Source organism: Hyalella azteca, unplaced genomic scaffold (assembly GCF_000764305.2).
Source record: "Hyalella azteca isolate HAZT.00-mixed unplaced genomic scaffold, Hazt_2.0.2 contig8698, whole genome shotgun sequence".
Classification (NCBI taxonomy): domain Eukaryota; kingdom Metazoa; phylum Arthropoda; class Malacostraca; order Amphipoda; family Hyalellidae; genus Hyalella; species Hyalella azteca.
In genome coordinates, this window is record NW_025938784.1 from 34,290 (window position 1) to 47,090 (window position 12,801).

General features: G+C 40.2%; 1 protein-coding gene across 1 annotated transcript; it reads right to left on the bottom strand.

The window, feature by feature from the left end:
* Positions 1–9,260: 9,260 nt before the first annotated feature.
* Positions 9,261–11,992, bottom strand: LOC125178296. The gene is made up of 4 exons (XM_047881711.1): positions 11,981–11,992; positions 11,546–11,721; positions 10,891–10,978; positions 9,261–10,720 (listed from the first exon to the last, which is right to left on the bottom strand). The coding sequence occupies exons 2-4, from the start codon at positions 11,707–11,709 to the stop codon at positions 9,551–9,553; spliced, it is 1,422 nt and encodes a 473-aa protein (XP_047737667.1). The 5' UTR covers positions 11,710–11,721; positions 11,981–11,992; the 3' UTR covers positions 9,261–9,550.
* Between the last annotated feature and the right edge of the window lie 809 nt (positions 11,993–12,801).

Below are 12,801 nucleotides of genomic sequence, written 5' to 3' on the forward strand. Positions count from 1 at the left end.
GTATTACAACGCAGTTTTTTTTAGTTTATAGCCGTGGCCCCTGGTGTTGGTTGTTTCTAATTCTAGTAATCATTCTGGGACCTTTTATAAGCCATGAGTATACTTGCATGCTTCAATGAGGTCTCCACGCAGACATCAAAAACTGAGGCTTAGAAGCTTCATAATCTTTCCTCAAAGTACTTGCCTTTCAAGCCCGGAACTACCTTGTTGCGCGTCTTTGAACACTCTCTATTAAATTATTGTCGCTTTCAAATTTCGGTGACCACACGACGTTTCAAAACTCTAGGTTCGGGCGCACGACAGCAACAAACAACTGCTTCATGGCTTCTGCATCTAGGAACTCGAAAGAGCGTCTGATCAGTCCAAGTTGTTTATTGGCTTTATTAACTTGACCTTCAATATGCTTAGAAAATGTCAACTCATTGTCAATTTTAACTCCTAAATATATTTCCATTGTCGACTTCGACATCATCACTCTGCCGTTGCAACCGTGTCTTCTCATGCTGTAATTTTGCTGTTCAATATTCTTGCCAAGGTGAAAAGCTTTACATTTGTCAGCGTTAAAACGCAGCTGCCACTTATCAGCCCAGTCAACCAGCCTGTCAAAATCACCTTGCAACTGTACTTTTTGCGACGTATTCGGTATTCTTCCCTGTATTATAAATTTTTGTGTCGTCAGCATACATCGAGCAAACGCTAGACACAGCTTCTGGGTCTGGCAGATCGTTTATAAACGCATCAAATAAAATAGGCCCGAGAATGCTTCCTTGTGGCACGCCGCTGCGCACGGAAGCCCAGTCTGATTATCCCTACTAGAAAATCTCTGATCCATTTGAGTACATTACTTTCAATTCCCAAAGACTTAAATTTACACAACAGCCGCTCATGTGGGACACTGTCAAATGCCTTGGCAAAATCAAGGAACACTGCATCTACTGGTTCTCTTTCGTCCAGCAGGCGGGTCCATTCGTTCAGAGTCGACAAGAGGTTAGTGGTGCAGGATCTCCCGGCAATAAAGCCATGTTGACAGTCTGATAGGAGATTATTAGCAGTCAAATGATCTATCAATCGATCCCTCACAACAGATTCCATTACCTTGCAAACGACACTTGTCAAACTGACAGGGCGATAGTAGCCCGGGCAGCTTTTGTCACCTTTTTTGAACAATGGTGTCACTTGAGCTTCTTTCCTGTCAGCCGGCAAGATCCCCTCGTTTAAAGTTTTTCGAAAAAATGACGTCAAAGGGCCGGCTAGGACGGTTACTAACTCTTTGAGTAATCTGGGGTGGAAGCCGTCCGGTCCACATGACTTGTTGGGATTTAGAGCGATCAGGCGCTAGAGAACTTCTTCTTGTATTTCAAAACTGGTTAATTAAGAGCCGACTGGGTGCTCCTCAATAGTTGGAATACTGTTCAAGTCATCTTCAGCAAATACGCTACTAAAAAACTGTTTAAGAACGTTAAGGTGCTTGTACACGGGGATAGTTCAGACGGCTAGTAAATCTGGCTAGTGTCGGTCGCTTGGTGACTATCCGGCTAGTAAGCCTGTACACACGAGGAGAGTATAAGGTGCCGCTATCTTCTCGCTCGCGCCCGCCAGTGAGTCGTTAGAAGCCGTCGAGTGAGGTCTGTGAAGATGGATAGTGTGATCACCTTCAACAACTCGAGTCTGTACGTCTTTTTATACTCCATATTATAGCCCTTAAAAATACAGCGTCGGGAACAACTAAACCCTGATTAATAAGGTCTTCTTTCCGTTTCAAAATACTCGTTTCTCTCTTCATTTTGTTGGAGTAACCATCATGGAAAACATTATACCTTAATTCATATTTTTGGAATATTTCAAAAAATAATTGAATATCGTCTGGAATCTACTTTGTTGGATTCCTCTTAGAAACATTATCGTTCAAACAAGCCATGATTCACGTGACCCAAGATACTTCACAGGAGCGGCACAGATGCTCTCACCATGGCTGCATCAGCGCTACTAGCCACTTCTCCAAGACTCCAATCTCCAGCCAAGATATCAACACATCGTTGTCTCTCTCGGCCTCGCCTCGGGCACTTGCCGGCGCATGACTCTGAAGCGGCTGAACCCCTCCCTATACACGAGGCTAGTAGCGTGGACAGTTCAAGCGCCGGATGAACTAGCGGCTAGTACTATCCCTGTGCACAGGCACCTTTAGCCTTGCCCTCATCAGAGGATATCTTTCGTTGATCTAATTTCAAATAAAATATACCGTCCGTTGTCTTGCACTTCGAGCTAGCGTACAAAAAGAAGGCTTTCGGGTTCTTTTTTGAATTTTTGGCGATATTTTTTCGAAGATTTTTACTGCGGTGCGACAGCTTTCTTTTTGGCTTGATTTCGAGCTTTGGCGTATAGGTAGTAATCAGCATCGCTACGAGTCTGTAAATATCGCTGGTAGGCTTCCTTCTTGGTTTTCAGCTTAGCTAGAACTCTACTGTTTATCAACTGAGTTTTTTTCCACCGAGCTTAATTTTAGGTACACACGCAGCAACTGCAGACATAACCGTGTCCTTGAGAAATGGCCATGACTCAGCCTCATTCATGTCCTTAAAGCAGTTCGAATTATTCACTGTTTCACGGAGTTTATCATAGTCGCCTTTCGCAAAATTCAAACGCTCGATCACGCTACCGAGGTGTCTTTTCTGTACAGCACTTAATGCTGAAAAACAATGATTGGTGATGGCTTTTGTCCAATGGAGCATCGTGACGAAGCTTATCTAACATTGATTCATCACTAAAAACACTGGATCTAGAATATTGAGAGTCTATTTACTTCTATAATGGGTTGGCTTGGTAACGTGCTGGACTAGGAAGGAGTCTCTCACAGACTCCATGAACAAGGATGCTGGGTGATTCCCATCCCTTGGAGAGTATCTTTCTGTCCAGTCTAGCTCAGGATGATTAAAGTCACCAATGATCAACGTGTGTGACCTACGGAAAGTCATGCTAGGTAAAAGACTGTTTAGTACTCTATTGTTATCAGAGGAACTGTTTGGTGATCTGTACACGACGCCTATGAGGAGGCTATCTTTGCCTCTGAGAGAAAGTCCACACCACACTGATTCCCTAGCTGATTGATGCTCTGCAGATAGATAACTTGACTTGCTGGGCCCCATAAGAGGTTCTAACCCACAAAAGCTACACCTCAACTGCACTGCTCTTTATTCAAGTTATGAAAACAGTCAAAACCTGGCAACTGAAATTCAATAGGTACCATTTTCCCCCCGTTATTTTTGGGGAGTGTTTCTGTAATACTAATAATGTCTATATGCACTCCTTTTCGATCACAGTTAATTTAACAATTCGCTTTTTTGGGTAATACTTTAGATTAAGTGCATCCAAAATAAAATACATAAAAAATACTTTTTAAAAAACCACGTTTGTCTTGTGGACTAAAAAGCAGAAAATAAATTATGGCTCGCCCCAAAAAACGTGTGTCGGGCAGATTTATGATTAAAGCGAAAAGCACAATTGACTTGACGTACGTATCGATGATACGCAGCGTCAGCGCCTGCTCGTCTATAACGTCAGCGCCCGGACGTCATATTATATATATATATACTTTACTAAATTAAGCTAATTTTGGACTCTAATTGCTAGTTTTTATGATTGTATCTGAAATTGTTAGGCGAAAATAGCCTGCATGCCGAATTTCAGGTCTCTAGAGCAATCAGAAGTGGACTAATTTTCGTTGTCAATGTTAACAACAAACAAACAAGCGCGAAGCTGAGTAAAGAATAAAATACTTTAAAAAAACTTTTTAAAAATCCACGTTTTTCTTGTGGACTAAAAAGTAGAAAATAAATTGTGGCTCGCCCCACAAAACGTGTGTCGGGCAGATTTATGAGAAAAGCACACAACACACGAATTTTGGAAATCTGATGGTAAACGTACAGCCCGACCCACGTTTTTTGGGGCGAGCCACAATTTATTTTCTACTTTTTAGTCCACAAGAAAAACGTGGATTTTTAAAGTTTTTTTTAAGTATTTTATTTTCTCCTTTTTAGTCCGTTGCTACACATGAAAAACGTTGTTGCGAGCCAATTTACTTGCCTTGACGTACGTATCGATGATACACAGCGTCAGCGCCTGCTCGTCTATAACGTCAGCGCCCGCACGTCATACTATATATATACTATTTATATATACTTTACTCAATTAAGCTAATTTAGGGCTCTAATAGCTAGTTTTTATGATTGTATCTGAAATTGTTAGGCGAAAATAACCTGCATGCCGAATTTCAGATCTCTAGAGCAATCAGAAGTGGGCTAATTTTCGTTGTCAATGTTAACAACAAACAAACAAACAAACAAATGCGAAGCTAAGCTAAGAAAAACGTGTTAAAAACGTGTTAAAAAGGGTGTTTTTTTAATTATATGTTTTTTGGGGTGTAGATAAAGAATCTGAAATCCGTTTTTGGCGGTCGGCATCGGAAAACCGATTTTTTCCCCGAGGCTCAAATTCGTCGAAAAAAAATCTGGCAAAAATCGGCAAAATCGGCGAAAAAAACTAACCTAACCTGACCGTGGTTGCAATGTCGTGGTTGCCTGCCATTTCGTGGTTGCAAGAGTATATGGATCACCGAGGCTAAGTTAAAAACGCTATAAATCCACGGATATTGGGGCCAAGATATTTCACTTGCATTTTATCTTAGAAAATATATAAAAATCGGCATATATAAAAATCGGTTTTTCGATGCCGACCGCCAAAAACGGATTTCAGATTCTTTATCTACACCCCAAAAAAACATATAATTAAACTAAAAAACACCCTTTTTTGGATGCACTTAATCTAAAGTAATACCTGTTTTTTTTTTTCAAAACGGAATCCGAGTTCATGCAAAAACATTTCAAAACTTTTGTGCACTTTCACTTTGATGCATGCGTTCACTTCTTACATTATTTTCACGCCTGGATCTATGGACATGACTTCTTACTTGTATTCCAGTTCCGCGGATTTACCGTGTGCGGCCGGTGTTGTCTTGACATCGTGAGAGTGGTTGACCTGAGTTTCCGTGCTTTTCCGCTTGATTCTCTCCTGCCATTTCTTGCAAAAATTCGCTCTCTCTAAAGGTGTAGCATCCTTCTTAACAAAGGCTGAATTAAACTCTGGGAAGTCACTTAGTTTTATCGCACCTTTAAGCACATGACCGACCAGGGGCCATACTTTCAAAACTCGCTAAGTGAACGTAAGTACTTACGCTCTATTTTCTTGTCTGTGATTGGTGGATTTTGCTTGAAAGGCCGTCAATGATTGGCTGATGAACTTACGATCTCTTAACTTTTTTTGAAAGTATAGGCCCTGGGCTGTATCCTGCACAGTCACCAGCAGCAGTCTACAGTTGGTAGCGTCTTTCGATCGCAGCCTCTTGCATGCCGTTAAATCTCTCGACCACGAGAGCAGACCGGTTAAACCGGATAAGCAAAATAATGATATATTTTATATTAATATTTTAACAATAATATATTAGTATTTTAATATTAATATATTAATATTTTATTAATATATTCGTGAACCGGATAAGTGAAATAAATAAAATGGAAAAAGAAAAATGCTGAAATTGGGACGCCTGTCGGAGACCACCACTGCCGTGCATCGAATGGACTTGATGTCTTCCCTCAATAACGTAGCCTATAACACTTCTTGACTATAACATTATCAGCCGCAAGCCACCAGACAGATCACATCCATTGAATTAGATCAATCAGCCAACAGGAAAATAGCCTTACGTAGAATGGCCCAGCATCGTCTACCAATACGCGAAAAAATTTTACACCACTGGGACGGAGCGCGTCGGAGCCGTCCGTATCTGTACCGTGTGTCGAATCAGCTTACGGTCTAACGGTCACTGTCGTACGACGTTAAATTTTGGAACAGAACTATGCTATCTGAAACCCAACCCATGATGCTGTGAGCTGAAAGTTCCGTAATATAGCGAAGCTGCGGAAGTCGCTCGCCGAAGGACGATAGATTTTGGAACAGAACTATGCTTTCTGAAACCTAACCCCCGAATGTTGTGAGCTAAAAGTGACAGTCTGGTGGTGCACGGCAGGATGCATGCAGTTCCACTGGCGAGCTGGGCTGTTTGGTAGCAGTCCGTTGTCAGCTACTCACAGTTCGAGCTGAAGTCATGGTATGAAGTGATGATTCGATGGTGGAGTCAGGTGGATATCCATTACTCACTGGGCTATTCGCTTCAGAATATGGTGGCGTAAAGCTCCTGATATTTAAAGCAAGATGATGTCTTGGGTTGGTTACCGACGGATGGCTTAATCCAGGGCTGCTGGTGGTCATCTGGAAATATGCTAGGCGTTCCTGTCAGGGTTGATTGGTGCACGGCTGCTTTCCCACCAGTCACATCGGTCAGTGCTTTTTTGTGTCCCCATAGCCTTTCGATTTAATTTGCCACGGGAATGGAAACCTGCCGTAAATATCTATTAACTCATAAAAGAAACTGTGCACCCCGTGCCGTACATCTTTTAATATAATTTTTTCGTACAAAACTAGAGCTAGCAATAAACAATGGCACAGGTCTCAACAACAATACAGATAGAGAGCGAGAAATTTGACCGATTAGACGGATACCGATTAGCTGTCGTCAGTCTTGCCTAACCCAAAGGTATCGTCCGTCCGTTTTTCCAGGTTTGTCAAACCTCAAACTCCACCCACCCGTTATGCAAGCCGTCAACTTTCCACACGTCTTCCATGTGAAACTTTGGCATGGCATATACAGAGCTGGGCAGCGCTACTTTGAAATGTAGCGCCGCTACCGCTACCGCTACATGCTCTAAATGTAGCGGGCGCTACCGCTACCGCTACATCCACTAGATTGTAACGGGCGCTACCGCTACCGCTACAGTAAAATGTAGCGCGCTACATTAGCCGCTACAATGGCCAAAATTATTAAAAATCTCTTAATATTTATCGTTTTGCTATTGGGATTTACTCATTAACATTTAATGATAATAAAACATTTTTAAAACATATCAATGCAACTTTATTGCAATTAACCTAACCGAACTAGTATGGGTTAACCCAGGGTTAGATACAGTAAATAAAAGTTACAGTTATTTTTATGTTTTACCTTCCCTACATGGATGTGAACTTTAATCTACCAATCTAAAAAATTAGTCTTTTTGTGTATATATGTGGATTATTTTTGAGATTGGTAGATTAAAGTAGACATCCATGTAGGGAAGGTGAAATATAAAAATAACTGTGTAAAAATAACTGTAAGCAAACTGAAAGATGAAAAAAACCTGTAAGTGGTAACCGGTAACAACTTAACAGGTAACAACTAAAATGTTGACACTAGTAACAGGCTGAGGTTGACAACATTACACCGAAATCATTCGTACAGTTTTATTCTGTAATTTATAATATGTATGTGTCATGCTGGTTTTAAAATAATATTTAATACTATTAAGGAGACCGGCTACCCTAAAAATCGAAAATGTTGGCTTTACCGTTTTCTTGACTCATTTTGTAGCTGCTGAAAAAAGCGGGAAAACCTCGTATCGATACTTAAATATGTAGCGGGCGCTACCGCTACCGCTACATTGCCTTAAATGTAGAGCCGCTACCGCTACCGCTACTGAAAATGTAGCGGCCGCTACATGTAGCGCGCTACTGCCCACCTCTGGGCATATATAATAGACTGACGATAAGTTTGGCTATGTGGACGGGGCTTACTTAAGACTGATGGCGTAAGTTGAACGCACACTATATATTCTGACTACCAGTCAAGCACACTACTGAGCATAGAGATCGCAAATTGCATGTTTCATAACATTAGAGCAGAACTGCTGTATAAATCGTGAATTGTACAAGCATCTACACAAAATGTGAACTCACCCTAATTGCACAGAACATTCGAGTGTACTGTAGCAAAGTTATCGAATCTTGTTTTTATTTAGCATAAACGATGGTTTGATGTCAGGGCTTGATATGCTACTAGTTAGGTAAACTATCTTTTCCGTTATACTTCGTGCTCAGCAATAGTTTATGTAATTTGATCTTAATTTACTACTTCCAAGATGTCTACTTTTTCATATTCAAGGCAAATAAGAGATTCGATATAGTTGTTTAATTAATATAATTATTGTCATGTAACAGTATAAGTAAACCTGAAAGTAGACATTCTTTCTAAAATTTTGAAGCTGTAGATAAAAGGACCGCCAAATCTAGCAATTGCAGTTATCATTACGTATACCCTCCAGAAAAACTTCCACATTTACTAACGGATCTTTCTGAAACTTTACACATATATGTAAAAACAAAAGATAAGAACATTTTGTTCGTATGATTTCTTCGGAAAATTAATAGAAAACGTGAAATTCATAGAAAACGGACAAAAAAGGGGGTACTGTAGAAATCAATCTCCTAGGAGTTTTCAAGCTACAACATTGGCTCGCATATCATTCGATGCGTAAAAACCATACCAATCGAGTAACGAAGCCCGATTTTTTATTTTTGCCTTAGTTTTTTTACACGCATTTTTCCGTTTTCTTCTCATTTTCTTCAAATTTTCCCCCCTCCCCCCATTATGAATCTAAACTATGCACAAATCTAAAAAAGGGCTTCGTTACTCGATAGGTATGGTCTTTACAAATCGAATGGTATATGTCTCATCGCTGTAGCTTCAAAACTCTAGGAGGAGATAGGTTTGCCGTGACAATAAGTGTGAATGTTGAGGAGAGCGCGACAAAGTCCCGCGCGCACCACAATATGCGCTCAATGTAGCATAGATACCAAACTAAACGTTTCTGGAGCTTGCTTCCACTCAAGGATGGTGGGAGCGATTACATGCTCACCTCCCCTTACAACGCCCGAAGGCACACTGAGCTATACCTCATAAAAACACTGTATTTGTAGTGCTGGGCAGCGAATTAGCTCCTATGTAATTACTGAAAGAACTCCCCCCCCGTCCCCCTTTCACGAAGTGTCGTGAACGTATAAATCAACGTACAGAGATGGTAATGGTACCGTTGGATAGGGCAGAATGTCAGCTTTAAGATGAGGCTAAACAGGTAACTGCAGCACAACTCAAGTAGACACTATTTAAAGAGCTCAGCAGCTAATTAGTTCCTATCTAATTACTTAAAGAACTCCCCCACCCGCCCCCTTTCATGAAATGTCGTGAAAGCATAAATCAACGTAAAGAGATGGCATTGGTACCGTTGGATAGGGCATAACGTCAGCTTTAAGATGAGACTAAAAACCGAAAAAGCCAAATCCGAAAATTTTAGGGTATACCGCCCCCTTAATAATTCAAAGTTTGGCGTATTTCAAGGAAGATTTGTATCTTTGCACCATGTATGACTGCAGTAGCGAGATGAAGGTTGATTAGGAATTAGACATAATGCAGTAATTCATTTCCTAGTCTATAAGTGCATGTCAAGTTGCAGGCTTCTTGAGTGTCTATCCATAGGTTCTCAGTTCACCGTTTTGTCAACCGCCGGGTGAAATGGACGAAGACTTGATTGATTTTATTTCAAATGAAGGTTACAGATATTGAATTGCCTTAGGGCTGTTCGACAACCTGCCTCAAAATTTCAAAAATCGAATCAGCGATTTTGAGAGCGAGTGCTTCGTCCATCAGTTGCGTATTATAATGCAAGTTATGCAGGAGTTGTCTGTTGAAAGTGTGAATAGAGCTTACCCACTCATATCCAATTTCCTGCACCGCAGACATCCAGTCGTAGTAAATTAAATCGACATTCTGTCCAAAGTTACTTAAAATCTTTGTAACGTCTCTCACGTTTGTGGTTACGTACGGAGCAACTCTCGGAAGAGGATAGTCGATGCCCTGAGTGGCAATGAACACAAGTGGGTTTTTTCCGGTCAGCTTATTTATCACTTCAAGTTCCATGCTGTTCATTCGTCTCTGTTGGTCCTTAAATTTGGCGTGGTACTGCTTAGCATGGCTCCAGAAGTTTGCGACAATATCCTTAGATACATCAGAGGTGACATCCATTATGCCGTAGCCGTTACCATACGCGTTTTCAGCATCGTTAAAGTAGCGTCGCTGGTCGATACAGTGAAGTCCCCCAATGGTGAATTCATCTTGTAGACAGTTTGCATCCACCAGAGCTTGGACGATGCTAGCCTCGATCACCGAGCTGAATCCTGTGTGAACTGTAATGCCTTCTTTCTTGCAACGGTTAATAAAGTTTACCGTACTTCTACTGTCAAGAATGCGAGGAATGCACACCATTTTTGGTGGCCTTTTCGAAGGCTGCGGATACGCTTTGCCAAGCAAGGCCTCGGGAAACGACCTCATCAGAGACTCTACCCGGGTTTTCAACAGGTCGGGGTCATTCTTGAATGCAGTTTCCAATTGTTCTGAAATTGATTCTTGCTTCTTTATATCAAGCATTTGAGCATACTGTTGGAAATCATCTATTGGGTTCCCCGCTATAACATCGTTCAATATCATCAAGACATGTCGGATGAGGCGCACGTTAGTGCAGCCGTCGGTTATGCTGTGGTGGAAGCTCATCACAATGTGGCTGACGTGAGGCAGTGTTTTGAGTTTTGTATCCGCGTTTTCCATGGTCGTTTGCTTGATATAGTCATCTTGTTTGGGTGAGAGCGGGAGGAAACGCACGGCCCACGCCGGGCCAACGTCCATGTTGTACCTGTAGGTCGCCATGTTGTGGTACACAGCGTTGACATCTTCATTATTGAGCGTCTGGAAAAAGAGCATCGAGACCAGTATTGTTTTATATGATGATTGAGTGAAACAATTGCGGCGCAAAATATCCATAAAGTGATGATTATTCGTAAGTTTTATTCTACGGAACTTCCATATAATTCTAATTTTAAATAGCTTCAGCAAATTGTATGCTGTTGTTTACCAACCTGAAAATCAAGTTCCTCGTGTTGCAGCTCCCTCATCCAGAGATGACCGCCTCTCATTTTGGGCAACATCCTCAAGTTGATGGTCTTCCTGTACATGAAGCGAATAGTTAGGTTTCGTTTTGACTTAGACATTAGGCAGGGCAAAAAGCCATTTGTTTCGCTCGACATAACTAGTCAGTGCAAACAGTTTTTGACATTAAGCCTTCTACAAAACGCATAAGTTACTCGTTTAAGGAGTTAAGAAATGGTAATTTTAGCTCATTACGTGAGCTCAATGGCCTCCATCTATATTTTTCATGCGACTAGAAGATGCGCTTATATCAGGAAAGAGTGAGGATGAAGAAATACATAATTATAATAAAATTATTCAAATCAATTAAATTATTCAGTTGCACTTATTTTATTTTATTCATCATAAGAAATCAACCGATAAATTTGTTTGTCTACTGTTGTTTCATATTATCTATAAATCTATGTGCGTGAGTACATGCAGATAAACAGGCTTCACTGAAATATATATACAATTTTTCTAAAAGCTTTTCCTTTGATGTAACCTAGCTGAGAGTTCAGTACTTCAGCTCGTCAATAGACATACCTCAAGAAAACGAGTTATATAAGTCTTTCTTGACCTCATTAGTGACTTTCTACCACACACCTGAGGAGATGGATGAAGGCTTGCTTCACATCACAGTCGTTCACTTCTCGAGATGTAACTATTCGAAGCACGTAGCTGATGCCGAAGTTATGATCGTCATATAATTTACTTTGCACCTGCTCCAGGTATCCGGCTGGCCGCAGCCATCCTTCACTTTGAGACATACCAGCTGAAATCTGGTTAAAAAGAAAATAATGCTAAATTAAAGCAAAATATTACAATAATTAGTGTGAGGATTATTTGTATCTTGCTTAAATTTCTGTGCAGTCTTCAGTTGTCGGCAGTTAGAAGCTACTCTCCTTCGATCATTTCCCTAATCGTTGACAGCGGATGCCTTCCCGGTAGTTCGTGACAATTATGGGATTTGGGTCGTAAGCCTAAAGAAAGTAAGTTTCTACATAGGTCACCTAAAATAACCAAAAAAAAAAGGCTCACCACGTCACCCAGTGTGTGCTTGAGGCGGCATTTTTGTGTCTGCTATTGACTAGTTATCTGCTCGTCCTGATAACCACAATCACGTTAAACAATTAATTAATTTTGAATCAATTAAATTATTTAATTAAATTAATTTAATACAATAAATTAATATAATACAATTAACAGCACTCGAATAACAGTTTTGTGTCTGACGAAATTGACGTCATTTATTGATTTTTGTAGAAAAACGGATGTCGAAATAACTATTCAATCAAATTAAATAGTGTCCCTTTGAATTGAAATAATTATATTTTAAGAGTATGAAATTTTGTAGTGCACAAGTAATCATATTTAATACATTCTTTCATTGATATTCATTCTTCCAACACATTAAATCGACAAAAATGCATAGGAATAAATATATCTTAAACTGTTCATTGAAGAATGAGCAGTTCATGACCAATCCCTAGCACCAGCGCACATGTCATCAATGAACTTTGTCTACTACCAGAAAACTCTGCTATTTACAGCGCGACCCCAAATAAATAAACATAATACATTATGATGTGCGGTTAATTTCAACATTCTTCTTATTACATTTACTTATTTACTTAACCGGTTCAAGAACGCAAGTATGATAATTTTATATTCAAAAATCCAGTTAGGCTTGATAGTTGATACACATTTTCTCAAATAAATAACACATTTCATTTAAATGTTTATAAATGAAATGACCTAATTATATTAATGGAATACAACTTGGGTGTGCATAAACTTGGGCAGAGACTACGGAACTACAGGTGCGAGGCAGCTAAGCCTAACGCCTCACACACTCATGT

What these genes read in the sequence shown, in the direction of transcription:
- LOC125178296 (XM_047881711.1), bottom strand. Translation starts at nt 11,709, where the DNA reads ATGTCTCAAAGTGAAGGATGGCTGCGGCCAGCCGGATACCTGGAGCAG. An exon ending in GCCTTCATCCATCTCCTCAG is followed by an intron (nt 10,979 to 11,545) that starts GTGTGTGGTAGA and finishes CTTCATGTACAG; the next exon opens with GAAGACCATCAACTTGAGGA. An exon ending in ACGAGGAACTTGATTTTCAG is followed by an intron (nt 10,721 to 10,890) that starts GTTGGTAAACAA and finishes CTCTTTTTCCAG; the next exon opens with ACGCTCAATAATGAAGATGT.